Source organism: Ictidomys tridecemlineatus, chromosome 2, assembly GCF_052094955.1.
Source record: "Ictidomys tridecemlineatus isolate mIctTri1 chromosome 2, mIctTri1.hap1, whole genome shotgun sequence".
Classification (NCBI taxonomy): Eukaryota; Metazoa; Chordata; class Mammalia; order Rodentia; family Sciuridae; genus Ictidomys; species Ictidomys tridecemlineatus.
This window is the reverse complement of record NC_135478.1, coordinates 19922616-19936466: the sequence shown is the minus strand read 5'-3', so window position 1 is coordinate 19936466 and position 13851 is coordinate 19922616. Positions and strand designations below refer to the sequence as shown.

The window sequence follows — 13851 nt, the reverse complement described above, 5'->3', positions numbered from 1 at the left end:
TCAGTCCCCTCCTGGGTGCATGCGTTTTACTCTGCTGATAAAATCAAGGGAACCGAAGTTTCCTTCAGTGACTATTCTGTCCATGTGTTTGCCTCAACTTTGGGAAAGAATTGTTTTCAGAATGGGGTGTACTGTTGCCCTGACTCAGTGACTTTGTCTTGGTGCTTTTGCTGCCTGGCACCAGCTTCTTGGTGTTTCTGCCGACATAATCCAGAAGGCTGAGCTGAGCTGACTTCCCAGCCCCTGGCATCTTATCTCACTCCCAGAGCCTTAAAGGCTGATGCACTTTTTTAACTCCTAATTTTTTGATATTACTGTTAACCCTGCAAGAAGGAGAGCTAGCTTAGCTCTGTTATTTCTCCTGAGAGGTTATAATCCCTGGACCCTTAGAGGGCCTGCTTTTTATGGGAGGTCCCTGGCTGTGTCACAAGGGGGATTTGTTCCAGGACACCCTCTGTCCCCAACTCTGTGAAAACAGAACCCTTTGATGCTTTAGTCCCTTATAGCATAAACTAGCATAGTACTTACATATTATCCCACACATCCTCCTGTATACTTTAAGTCACCTCTAGGAGACTTATAAACCCTAATGCAGTGTACATGCTACTATGTAAATAGTTGCTGTACTGTATTGTTGAGAATATAATAACAAGAAAAAAGTTGGTTCATGTTTAATACATATGGAATTCTTTTAAATATTCTTGATCTTTACTTGCTTGAATGTATGGATACAGACTCTGTGAATATGGAGGGCTGACTGTACTTCCTGTGTTCCCTTGGGAACGTTACTCTCCCTCTCTGAGTTTCAGTTCATCATCTGTAAAATGAGGCCTATCTTATAAAATTGTTGTGAGTCATCAGTTCATTAATACATGTAAAGCTCAGAGGAGGAAACCTACAACCTGCTGGCTATTTTCTTTGAGAGGTAGAGTATTTAGTGTTTAAGTGCACGGATTCTGGCTTTCAAATCCTGGTTCTACTACTCAATTGCTCCGTGACCTTGGGCCAACTCTTTACCTTCTTTGTTGCTTTTGTGTCCTCAGTTGTAAATCAGAGCTATTCTATCCATGTATTTACTTCTATAAGCTAAATGTGAAGATGAAATAATTTAAAATATTTAGAGACCTTTCGCAGAGCCTAGTACATGGTTAGGGTTCAGGGATTACATCACATTGAATGTTCATAAAATCCTTTACTGTACCTACTAGGATCATTGTGTGGGTGAGAAATTTGACTAGTGGAAGACCAGGGCTCTGGATGAAAGCCCTGCTTTGTCCTGGGAAAACTTTGGCAAGGCCTGAAGGTTTAAGTCCGAAGTCACCTCAAAACAGACTGGGGAAGTAGAGCTAGGTCTGCCTCCCGAGGTGGCCACCCACAAGTTCTTGTCCCTAGTGTGCCATTCCTAAGACACTCGATGGCTTTCCTGTCTTCCATGTGGGACTGTGCTGCCTTTTTCATTCATGGGCCATCAGCCTTCTAGCCAGCCTCCCATTTAGGCCTCCTAAGCAACAGCAGTGTGGTCTCCCATTACTTCTCCATCTCTAGCTTAGGCCTTGGGCCTAGATTCAAATCCCAGATTAACTATTTATTAGCTGTGTGACCTTGGGAAATTTCCTTAGCCTCTCTGTGTCTCAGTCTCCTCAGATGTAAAATAGAAATAATGCTACTTGCCTCCTAGTGTCATTGCAAAGATGAAATGAATGAGTACAGGGAAAGTTTTGAGAATAGAGACTGTTCTGTAGTATGTGCTATATGATGACTGCATGTCATTGTTGTATAGAATTTAATATCTGGGATTTTACTGGCCCAAGAGAAAGAAAGAAGAGAGCTACAACAGTTGCCAGCTTCCCCAGAGGCAGGTTTTCTGCCATCTGGGTTTAATTTCTCTGGGCCTCTTCCAAAGCCAGAGGGCATTTTGCAGCCAGGTGCTGTGGTTCATTTCAAAATTCCTGCCTCGACTTTTCCAGCCACAATCAGGCCAGGAATGCAGGATGGGAAGGACAGAGTCATGGGCAGAGGGCTTGGGGGCCATCCCAAGCTGAGCCAGGACTCCATCTCTGCACATGCGCGTGCGCGTGCACACACACACACACACACACACGTGTGCGCGCACACACACGTCCTCTCCAAAGCAGCTGCAGGGCTGTCTCTCTGACATAAGTCAAGAAGGCTGTGCCAGCTGGATGCAGCACTTAAACATGGTTCATGTGGAAATGGGGGCTCTGAGTCACACTGCCTGGTCACGGGCTCCCAAGGCTGCAGGGGCAGAGCTGGCCCAGGCTGGGGAATAACTCATAGAAGGAGGGTGTGTCTTGGAGAGTGGTGGAGAGGCTGAAATACAGGAAAGGAAAAAATGACAAGGGAGGAAAGAGGAGGTTGTGCTCATGGATTCAGCCATTATCTGCTCAGCGCCTCTCAGATGCCGGCCCTGTACTGGCATGTCCTGGAGGCACGACTGTCACCCTGACTAACAGGGGAGGCAGGAGATCGTCCAAAGGCATCTCTGAGGCTGAGGAGTGGCCTTTGGTGAGTGCTTGCTCAGAGGTTGGGGCACAAATTCCCCAGCCAGCAGTCTGACAGGCTCCTGGGAGGGGAGGGACTAGGGGGCATTTTAAAGGATTTCCAGAGTCCAAAGAAGCCAACATTAACATTCTCCTCTAGGAATAATCCTAAATGATGTTCTTGGATTTACATTCCAAAAACTGGTGTGACCTCTTGGGGTCAGGTTTGAAATTGTTTGTTTGACCAGTGTGTTTTATCAGGTGCCCAGTAAATAGCACACTCAGCACAGGTACACGCCTAGCACCTGTGACCCTGTCCTTAAGGGCTCTTGGCTGGATAGGGAGGGTGGCTTCAGAACTGATGTGGGAGGTGGGAGAGGAAGATGTGTGAGTGTGTGTGGGGGGGCTGTGCTAGTGAGATCTCACAATAGCTCTGGGCTGGGAGCAGGTAGGTAGAAGAGGAAAGTAAGGAGGGGAAGCCTTAATTTAGAGTATTTGCCATGGCGTCAATATTTCCCTTGCCAAGCAACCAACTTAACATCACTGAATGCAGAGTTGGTATATTCCATGATCAGTTGTTGAATGCCTCTGAGATGCTACACTGCTGGTTCTCATAAGCCTGTGGGAGCTGGCCCTGCACACTACTGGCTTTGAGTTTTCTCTGCCACTTGTTGCTGAGGCCAGAACTCCCATCCTCTGAGCCTCATCCTTCAAGTTGAAGTTGGATCCATTTTAAAAGAGGAACCTTGGGGGAAGGGCTCATCAATTCCATCCAATCCTGGGTCCATCATTTGCTAATCTGAGGCTGTGGGCGGTTGGATATCAACTCTGTAAGTCTCAAGTTCCTCACCATTATGGAGACCATAATGATATTGCTTCCCAGGGCGATTATGAGGATCAATGAGAAGGTTACATGTAAGTGGTCAGTCACAGCAGGAGCTCAACTTACATGGCTGCCTCCTTGTCTACATGGACATAACAATATCTTCCCTTTAGTTGCCTCAACTGCAGCCTCTCTGAGAGGCCTTTGGTGGTAAACTCTGGTTGCCCAGCAGGAGATATTACTTTGTATCTAGAGATTCTTGCAAAGCCAAAGCTGCAGCTAGCCTAGGCCAGCAGCTCAGGAAGCACCAAAAAGATAATGTTACTGCCCCAGAGATAAGCTGTGGCTTGCCTCTTTGACCTTGACCCTCCTTATTCTATAAGGCCTCCCTTTCCAGTCCCTATGTAATTCTCTGGATTCCTCAAAACTTACTCTGCAGAATTTCACCCAGGATTGCCTTCCTACCTGCTGCTTTATACTAAGATGTGAATGACTTCACTCATTTCCTATCAAGGTGTTGCTGGAAAGCCAAATGAATTCAGGCAATAAGCAAAAGTGCAAACAAAAAAGGAAACAGAGGGGGGATAGATGGGGGACAGTTCAAAGAGAGGTGAATCAAGATCTGAACCATAGTCAGGAGCGTGGGGTTTAAAGGCTCAGACAAAATGCTCATTGCATGCCTTGTACCAGTCATTCCCCTTCTTCAGGTCTCAATCTACCTGCCTGTAAGTCAAGACAGGTAGACAGGATGCACTTGTGTTCTCTCAGGCCAAGGTTCTCAGAGCACAATAGGTCTCTGGAAGTGCATTAATTTCCAGTGCTACCGCAACAAATGACCACACATTTGGTGGTTTCAAACAACACAGATTTATTATCTTGCTATTGTAGAGGTGGTAAATCTAAAGTAGATGGGCAGGGCTGGGCCCTGCAGGAGTTTAGGGGATTTGCGCCTTGTTTCTTCTGGTTTCTAGAGGCTTCTGTGCTCGCTATGTAGCCATTGTGCCATTCTGACCACCTCCCCCACACTTACTTCTCCATGCCTCCTTCCCTGTTTCTGACCTTCCTGTTCCCTCTCATAGGGACCCTTGGAATTTTGTTGGGCTACCTGTGTAATCCAGGGCAATCTCCCCATCTCTAGGTCCTTGATTGACTCTATAGATATTTAAGGTAATGTATCCACAGGGCTCAGGATTAGAATATGGATATCTTTGGTGTTAGGGAGGGGGTGTCTATGATTCTGGCTTCAATGGGGGGCTGTGTTTCACAAGGAGGCTCAAGAAAGCCTTGACATTGATGTCATTCTGACATCTAGAGTCTCCGGAACAACCAGCGAGGGTAACAATTCAGTCATACTTTCCTTAGTGTCCCCTTATGGTGACAGCTGGGTGGGGTAGAAAAGAGGCTGAAGATGAGAGGAAACTGGGGGCAAGGTACCATGTGTCCAGAGTCTGAAGACCCAAGTTTGGGGTCCTATGTACCCCTGGACAAGTTGCTTTGCTTTCCTGGTTAAATAAGCCCACTGCCCTCCCTGATTTGTGTTATAGGATGATCACAGCTGACATGAAGGTGTCCAGCCAACTACAGTGTACATATGGGGTGCTGGTTGCTGAGCCATTGTTGATATTATTGATAAAAGTGATAGCTCGTTCCACAAGCAGGAGGACCTGGAAGGATTCCCAGAATCAAAGATCAGAGGGTTGGGTGGGTAGGGGTCAGAGTGTTCCAAGTGAAGAGAGACTTTCAAAAGTGGCCTGGACCAGACCAGGTTCTGCTGACTCTGACCTTGAGTTTTGATCTAAACATTCGTCAGTCTCATTTGTTTGCTAAAGCAAAAGACTGCTGAGCAAAGAGACTTTGAGAAATTGGGTGAAGATCAAGGCCAATGCTGGCAGCTCAGAAAAGAGTGGTGTGCAATTACTGTTATCCTGACTAATAAGTCCCATGTAGACCTAAGGGCAGAAGGGCACCCCCCTCCTCCTCCCTGGCCCTCCCAGCATCTCACAGACTCCCAACACCAGTCAGTGCTGGGATGATCTTATCACTGCCCGTGGGGGAGGGGCTAGGGCTCAGATGCCCAGGATGGGAATAGAAGAAGGCACAGGACCAAGTTCCTGAGGCTAAGGCTTGTCACAAGCAGAGCTGCTTAGATAAAGCTGCTCTAACTGAGCCCCTGGAGTGGGGATAGGGCACGTGTTATTTGACCAACATCTGCTTCAGATGTCGTTCGTTCGTTCGATAGGAGCCTAAGGATGGAGCAGAAGTTCATGGATGGGAAGACTCTAGGGCCCTGGAGAGAGATTCTGCCTCAGCAGCTGTGAAGGTTTCCATCACAAGTGAGCTCACAGCATGGTGAATACTAAAAGGATCAAAAGAAGCCCTCTCAAGTCAACAATTCTTTTAAAATTCTGCCTGTTAACATTTCTTTAAAAAAAAAAAAAAGGCAGCAGAGCAGGGTGGTACTATAATCCCAGCAGCTCAGGAGACTGAGGCAGGAAGATCAAAAGTTCAAAGTCATCCTCAGCAACTTAGCAAGGCCCTAAGCAACTTAATGAGACTCTGTCTCAAAATAAAAAACAAAAAGAGGGCTGGGGATGCGGCTCAAGTGGTAGCACGCTCGCCTGGCATGCGTGCGGCCAGGGTTCGATCCTCAGCACCAAATACAAACAAAGATGTTGTGTCCGCTGATAACTAAAAAATAAATATTAAAATTCTTTCTCTCTCTCTCTCTCTTAAAAAAAAAACAAAGAAGTTCTCTTCCTTAAAAATAAAATAAAATAAAATAAAAAACAAAAAGACCTGGGGATGTGGTTCAGTGGTTAAGTGCCTTGGGTTCAATCCCTGGTACCCCACCCGTTGCCAAAAAAAAAGGTCAAAATTTCTTCTAGAAAGGACTAGGGAAAATATTTGCATTGCACATGAAGAAAACAAAAATCCATACTACATAAGACCTCTTATAAAATGAGAGCCCCACCCTTTAAAACCATAAATAATTCACAGAAAAATACAAACTGGAATTTAACGTATTAAAAATTTCAATTACAGATTAAATAAAAAATATGAAATAAAATGCAGAGGTACAGAGTAGAGTTGATTTGCATTATCATCATTAGCTCTCGGGGCCCGCTTTAGTGACTCTCCATAATTGTCTCTTGGGTCCTATGCACCTTTTTAACTTCTTCCTCTCTTCTCCCCAAAGCCCCTTCCTCATTGGTGGACAATCTAATGTGCTCAATAATACTTGGTTTATGACAGACTTGCATCCCTGGTTCATATGAGGTTTTCTTTTAAAAATTACTTTCAGTCTTCAGGACATAGGTCTGGGCAAAGATATTTTGGATATTACCTCCAATGCAAAGGCAATAAAAGTGAAACTAGACAAATGGACTTATTGCAAACTAAAAATCTTCTGCATAGCAAAAGAGACTCAATAGAGTAAAAAATATTTGCAAACTATCCATCTGATAAATGATTAATATTGAGAGTTTATAAGGAACTCAAACAACCCAATAGCAAAAAGCCCCCAAACAATCTGATTTTAAAATGAGCAAATAATCTGAATAGACATTTATCAAAAGAACCCATACAAATGGCCAAAAAGTATATGAAAAAAATTTCAGCATCACTAATCATCAGGAAAATGTAAATCAAAACCACAATACAATATCACCTCACCCCAGTAAGAATGGTTAATGTAAGAAAGACAAATACCAAATGCTGGTGAGGATGCAGAGAAAGGGGAACTCTTATACATGGCTGAGGGAATGTAAATTAGTACAGCACTTATCAAAAACAGTATGGAGGTTTTTTGAAAAACTGGAAATAGAAATACCATGATGCACTCAAATGTGAAATGTAAAAAAGTGGATCTCATGAAGGTTGAGAGTTAAATAGTGGTCACCAGAAGCTGGAGAGAGGGGGAAGAGAGAGGGCTGGGGCGAGGTCTATCAGTGGATACTAAGTTAGGAGTAAGAAGTTCTGCCTGCTATTGCACAGTAGAGTGAATATAGATAACTATGGTGTGCTGTATATATATATTTTTTAAATGTTCAAAGAAGGATTCTCATTAGAAGATGGTGGTACCCTTCACTGGACTCCACAGGAGAAAAGATTCAGGGCAGCAAAGGAGAAAGTATATTCCAAGGAGAGCGAGGAAGAACTCTGAGAACTGATAAAGTAGCCACGAGAAACCTAAACAGCACAGAAAATCGAAAGGCCACCTAGAGAAATGGGCAAAGCAATTTGCAACCTCAACCCCTGCTCCTCAGCTGGGGGCAGGGAACCGAAGGGGGTGGAACATAACCAAAACTGTAAAGTGCAAGTGGCCATGGTAATAATGGCATCCTGCAGTCCTAATTGTAAGAGAAGTAAATTCATGATCCTTACATGCTTTAAGGGTTTTGATCTAAATGCGACTCCTGAACAAGCTTGCTTTAGAGAACAGATTTACTACATGGTTTAGCAGATACTCAAGACCTAGAATCAGGAGCCATCTCAACTACATTGCTCTGGGGTCAGAAAATCTAGAATACTCACAATTCAGAAGACCTGGTTGAGTGGGAGTGGGTACTTGAGGCAGTGGTGGCCTGAAGATTGAGGGATATCTGACAAGAACCCCGGGGCAGCAAGGGCTGTGATACGAAGAGCAATGGAGGGAACAAGGTCAGTGATCCCACCCACTGTGACAAGAGTGACAATAGGTGTAGTGGTTTTGCACTGGGATCAAGTCTGGAGGCTCTAGGAGAGAGGCTCTCAAATGACCAGTTTCTGCAACCCTTCACTTTCTAGCGCGGAACAGTGGTTGGCTCCTCCAAACCTGAGGCATGCTGGGGACACTTGGATGATTGCCAGGCCTTGGGGGCACACACTGGAAACCTCAGACTCACCTACATACACTGAAACTTGGAAGAGAATCTGATGAAAATTGACAAGGCTCCCCACACCCCGGGGGACCCATACTAAAAACCTCCGGAGGGACTCCAGCCCTGGTGCAGTCATCATTCTCTCAACCTGTCCAGCAAGAAGCTCCAGGCACAGCATATTCTTCTCTGTTCATTTGGTGTGACATGAGAGGATGCACAATAGATAGTAACTGAGATCCACTACCCCCAACACCCAGAGCATCCCAGGAGGCCCAGAGACAAACCTCTCTGAGAATCCAGCTAAGAGCTATTTATTTTATTTTATTTTTTTACAGGTTTATTTTGGCTCATAGTTCTGGTGATATGAGATCTAAGAACTTCATTGACCTTCTTGCTGGCTGAGTCCTGAGATGATACAGAGTGTCATATAGCGAGAGGCAAGGATTGCCTAATATCTGTCTGGTTTTGCTCTCTCTTCTAATTAAACCCCCAAGATCTGGTCATGCGGGCTTCACCCTAATGACTTTTTGTTGTTGTTGTTCTAATTAGTTACATGCCAGTAGAATGCACTTTTATATATCATACATAGATGGAACATGATTTCTCATTCTTTTGGTTGTACACGATGTAGAATCACACAGGTCGTACAGTTATATATGTACATAGGGTAATAATGTTTGATTCATTCTACTATCCTTTCTACCCCCATACTCCCTCCCCTCCCTTCTCTCCCCTCTACCTAATCTGAAGTAACTATTTTTTCCCTAGGCCCCCCTCCTTATTGTAAATTAGCATCCTCTTATCAGAGAAAACATTTGGTCTTTGTTATTTGGGGATTGGCGTATTTCATTTAGCATGATATTCTCCAGCTCCATTCATTTACCAGCAGATGTCATAATTTCTTCCTTCTTTAAGGCTGAGCAATATTCCATTGTGTGTGTGTGTGTGTGTGTGTGTGTGTGTGTGTGTGTATCACATTTTCTTTATCCATTCATCTGTTGAAGGACACCTAGGTTGGTTCCATAGTTTAGTTGTTGTGAGTTGAGTTGGTATAAACACTGATGTGGCTGCATCACTGTAGTATGCTGATTTTAAGTCCTTTGGATTTAAACCAAGGATAATTGCTGGGTCAAATGGTGGTTCCATTTTAAGTTTTCTGAGAAAACTTAATGGTTGCATCAATTTGTAATCCAACCAGCAATGTATGAGTGTGCCTTTTCCCTCACATCCTCACCAACATTTATTGTTGTTATATTCTTGATAATTGCTATTCTTCCTGGGGTGAGATGAAATCTTAGAGTAGTTTTCATTTGCATTTCTCTAAAATTGCTAGTGATGCTGAACACTTTTTCATATATTTGTTGATTGATCTTATTTCTTCTTCTGTGAAGTGTCTGTTTGGTTCCTTAGCCCATTTATTGATTGAGTTATTTGGGTTTTTTTGGTGTTAAGTCTTTTTTTTAATTTAATTTAAAAAATTTATTCTAATTTGTCATACATGATGGCAAAATTCAATTCATTTCATATTACACATAGAGTACAAATTTTCAAGACACTGATTGTACACAAAGTATTTTCACACCATTTGTGTCTTTATACATGTACTTAGGGTAGTGATATCTAACTCATTCCACCATCATTCCTACCCCCTTGCCTCCTCCTTTCCCCTCCCTCCTCTTTGCCCTGTCTAAAGTTCCTCATTCCTCCCATGCTCCCTGCTAGTTGTCATTATGAGTCAGCATGCTCATATCAAAGAAAACTTTCGGCCTTTGTTTTTTTGGGGTTGGCTTCTTTCATTTAGCATTATATTCTCCAACTTCATCCATTTACCTGCAGATGTCATGATTATATTCTCTTTTAATGCTGAGTAATATTTCCATTGTGTATATACCAAAGTTTCCCTCTCCATTCATCTACTGAAGGGCATCTAGGTTGATTCCATAATTTGGCTATTATGTCATTTTAAAAGTGAGGAAACTGAGGGATGATAAGTGTTAGTTGGTTCTGGGTTCTTTAACATAAGGGATCACACTTTCTCTTATACATAGAAATATTGGATAAACTCTTTAAAATATTAATTGTTTACAAGTGAAACTATTGATACAAAATTAAATATTTATAAATTAAATATTTTAAAACTATCAAGAGCAAAGGAATTCCTTACTTGTTAAAAATGAAGAAAACCCCAAAACAGAGTGGACATGATGTACATTTATAGATAAGAGAAATCCCATTGAAGGGAAGCTCTCATTATAAAAAATTATAAGCCAAAGAAGGAAGCATAATTATGTGCATGAGGAAGATTCAGGAGACACAATAAATTGGTGAATTGGTATCCCTAAACAATAAAGGAAAATCTGAAAGACATTATAAATCATTTTAAATGATGAGGGAGAAAAATAAAGCAGTGAGACCACAATGAAAGAACTGAATACTTTACCAACACCTTAATGATTAAGACACTTATCCACGGTGACACAATGGTAAGTGGTAGGGCTGGGCTTCCTAAGCATGAGCTCTTATTTGCAGGTTCTGCCCTAGATTTGAAGAGTCTATTAGACATTCCAGGGCAATAGCCAAAGTGGGTTTGGAGAGAGGCAGGGCATGTAAAGTCTCACCATATTTTTCTCTCACAGCACCACAGAACTTCAGTACTGAGTGTGTCTTCTCAACATGGCCACCGCCATCTCCCCTCTGCCACTCACCACCGAGGATGCCAGTTCTGAGAACAGTTCCTTCTATGACTACTACTACCTAGATGAGGTGGCTTTCTTGCTCTGCAGGAAGGATGATGTCCTGTCCTTTAGTAGAGTCTTCCTGCCAGTCTTCTACAGCCTGATTTTTGTGTTGGGCCTGACCGGGAACCTCCTCCTTCTCGTGGTCTTACTCCGTTACGTGCCTTGCAGGCGGATGACTGAGGTCTACCTTCTGAACCTGGCCATCTCCAACCTCCTGTTTGTGGTGACTTTGCCCTTCTGGGGCATCTCCGTGGCTTGGCATTGGGTCTTTGGCAGTTTCTTATGCAAGATGATGAGCACCCTGTATACCATTAACTTTTACAGTGGCATCTTTTTCATCAGCTGCATGAGCCTGGACAAGTACCTGGAGATTGTTCATGCTCAGCCCCTCCACAGGCTGAGGACTCGGGCCAAAAGTCTGCTGCTTGCTGCCATAGTGTGGGCCGTGGCCCTGGCCATCTCCATCCCTGATATGGTCTTTGTGCAGATACATGAAAACCCCAAGGGTGTGTGGAACTGCTACGCGGATTTTGGTGGACACGGGACCATTTGGAAGCTCTTCCTCCGCTTCCAACAGAATCTCCTGGGGTTTCTCCTTCCACTTTTGACCATGATCTTCTTCTACTCCCGCATTGGTTGTGTCCTGGTCAAGCTGAAGCCCCCAGGCCAGGGCCGGGCTCTAAGAGTAGCTGCATCACTAGTACTGGCTTTCTTCTTGCTATGGTTCCCATACAACCTCACCTTGTTTCTGCACTCACTGCTGGACCTGCATATCTTTGGGGACTGCCAGGTCAGCCACCATCTGGACTATGCACTTCAAGTGACAGAGAGCCTTGCCTTTCTTCACTGCTGTTTTACCCCTGTCCTCTATGCCTTCTCCAGTCGCCGTTTCCGCAGGTACCTGAAGGCTTTCCTGGCTGCTATGCTCAGGCGGCGTCTGGCACCTGGTACTGCCCAGGCCTCATTGTCCAACTGTTCTGAGAGCAGCAGGCTTACTAACCAAGAAGAAATGACTGATATGAAAGACCCTGGGGAGAGGCAGACCGAAGGAGCCATTAACAAGGGGACTGAGGGGAATGGTTCAGCCTGAGTGGCCATACCACAGTCTAGAGAGAGAAGATGACGCTTACTCAGTTGGGCTTCTGCCTGAAGCAATCCCTCTGAGGATCTCAGTGACCATGCTGCTAAACCCAGTGGTCACTTTTTTATTCCCAACCATCAGCATCACCTTCTCGCTCCTTGTTTCTTCCTTCATTTTCTTCACTAGCTTTCAGGACCACACACTCTCACCTGAATTGCTGCAGTAGTTTCCCAACTGATTTCTGTGTTCCAATCATCGTGTACTTCTGTTGCTTAATGTGCCTCCAACAGTCAGAGTGATCATGACACTCTTAGCTGTCCTTTCTTCGCCCTCAGAGTAGCAGCTCAAGTCCTTACAGTGCTCCTTAGAGGGCTCTGTGATCTGTTTCCCAGCCTCTGCCCTCATCTCCAGCCCACTCCCTCCTGCTCACTCTGCTCTGGACACATTGGCCTCCAGTGCTGTCTCCAGACATTCCAGGCATATCCCTTTAAGGAGATTCCTCTGTGCCATCTTCCTGGAAGAGCTTGGCTCCTTCTCTCACCTCGTCAGCTCTTGACTCAGCTCCCATTTTCTCTATCAGATGTTCACAATATTTAATGCACAATCTGTTGTTTCTAATCTTCTTCCCTCGGCTCTCCTTTTTGTTTTTGTTTTTTTCAATAGCACTTACTACTCTCTCATATTCTATATATTTCTCTTATTTTTATGTTTATTGGTTATTGTCCCTATTATGGTTTGGATTTTCAATGACCCTAAAGGCTCATATCCCTAGTGCATGGTCCCCAGTGCAGCAATGTTCAAAGGTAGGTCTTTTAGGAAATGATTGGATCATGAGGGCTCTGACCTCATCAGTTGGTTAATTAATTGAGGGATTCATAATTTGAATGGACTTTTGGGAGGTGGCAAAAACTGTAGGAGGTGGGACCTGATTGAAGGGAGTGGGTCCCTGGTGCCGTGCCCTTGGGGACTAAATTTTATCCCTGGTTTAGCCCTTTTTTTTCTCTCTTCTTCTTCCTGGATGCCATGGGGAGAGCAGCTTTTCTCCACAACACCCTCTCTACAATAATGCTGTGCCTCACCAAGGCCCAGAGTGATAAACCATGGACTGAAACCTCTGAACTGTGAACCAAAATAAACATTTCTTTCTTTAAGTTTATTTTTTTTTCAGGTATTTTGTCACAGCAATGCACAGCTGACAAACATAGTCCCCAATCCCGTTATTGCAGGTGAGCTCCACAGGGTGAGGATCTTGGTGTACAGCTCACTGTTCTTCCAAAGCCTCCAGCATAGGACCTGGAGTGTAGAAGGTATTCAGGAAATATCTTTGGGATGTGTGCCTAGAGGGTTTTGTTGTTGTTGTTGGTTTTTTTTTTTTTTTTTTTTTTTTTGTGGCACTGCTGGAGAAGAAAAGCCAGAGGTCCTCCACCCACCAGAGTGCCCTGTTTTCTGTATCTCAGTTGGGAAAAGATCCTTGTAACCTTGATGGCAGCTCCAGGGTCTGGCCATCAGAAGAGGCTGCAGATGCTCCTCCCAGGAACATGCACAATCTATAGGAGGAAACACAGTGAACACACCCTCTTCCTGCCCTGTCTCAGGAGCCTTTCGGTCTCCCTGGGGCCTAAACAATCAAGTCCAGAAGCTTTGTCATTCTGCCCTGTGCTTTGGGTGGAGGTTGGGTACAACATAGGGCATAAACTGCTATGGTTTGGATAAGTGTCCCCCAAAGGCCCGTGTATTTAAGGCTTTGTCCTCAAGGTGGCGCTATTGAGAGGTGGTGGAGCCTGTAAGAGATGGGGCCTAGTGGGAGGCACTTATATGATGAGATGTGCCCTTGAAGGGAATTGTGAAA

At 44.3% G+C, this 13851-nt stretch overlaps 1 protein-coding gene across 7 annotated transcripts in view; it reads left to right on the top strand.

Moving 5' to 3' along the window:
- Window positions 1–13158, top strand: part of Ackr2 (atypical chemokine receptor 2) — a 58454-nt gene extending 45296 nt beyond the window's left edge. For 4 of the 7 annotated variants that reach the window (XM_040290110.2, XM_040290109.2, XM_040290111.2 and 1 more), the window contains one exon: window positions 10820–13158. In XM_040290110.2, the coding sequence (XP_040146044.2) occupies window positions 10857–12011 (1155 nt within the window). In that variant the 5' untranslated portion in view covers window positions 10820–10856 and the 3' untranslated portion in view covers window positions 12012–13158. Of the gene's footprint in view, window positions 1–2206; window positions 2527–5563; window positions 5674–10819 lie in introns of those variants that run through there. The other 3 variants (XM_078038046.1, XM_078038047.1, XM_078038045.1) reach the window with 3 other exon arrangements.
- Window positions 13159–13851: the final 693 nt, after the last annotated feature.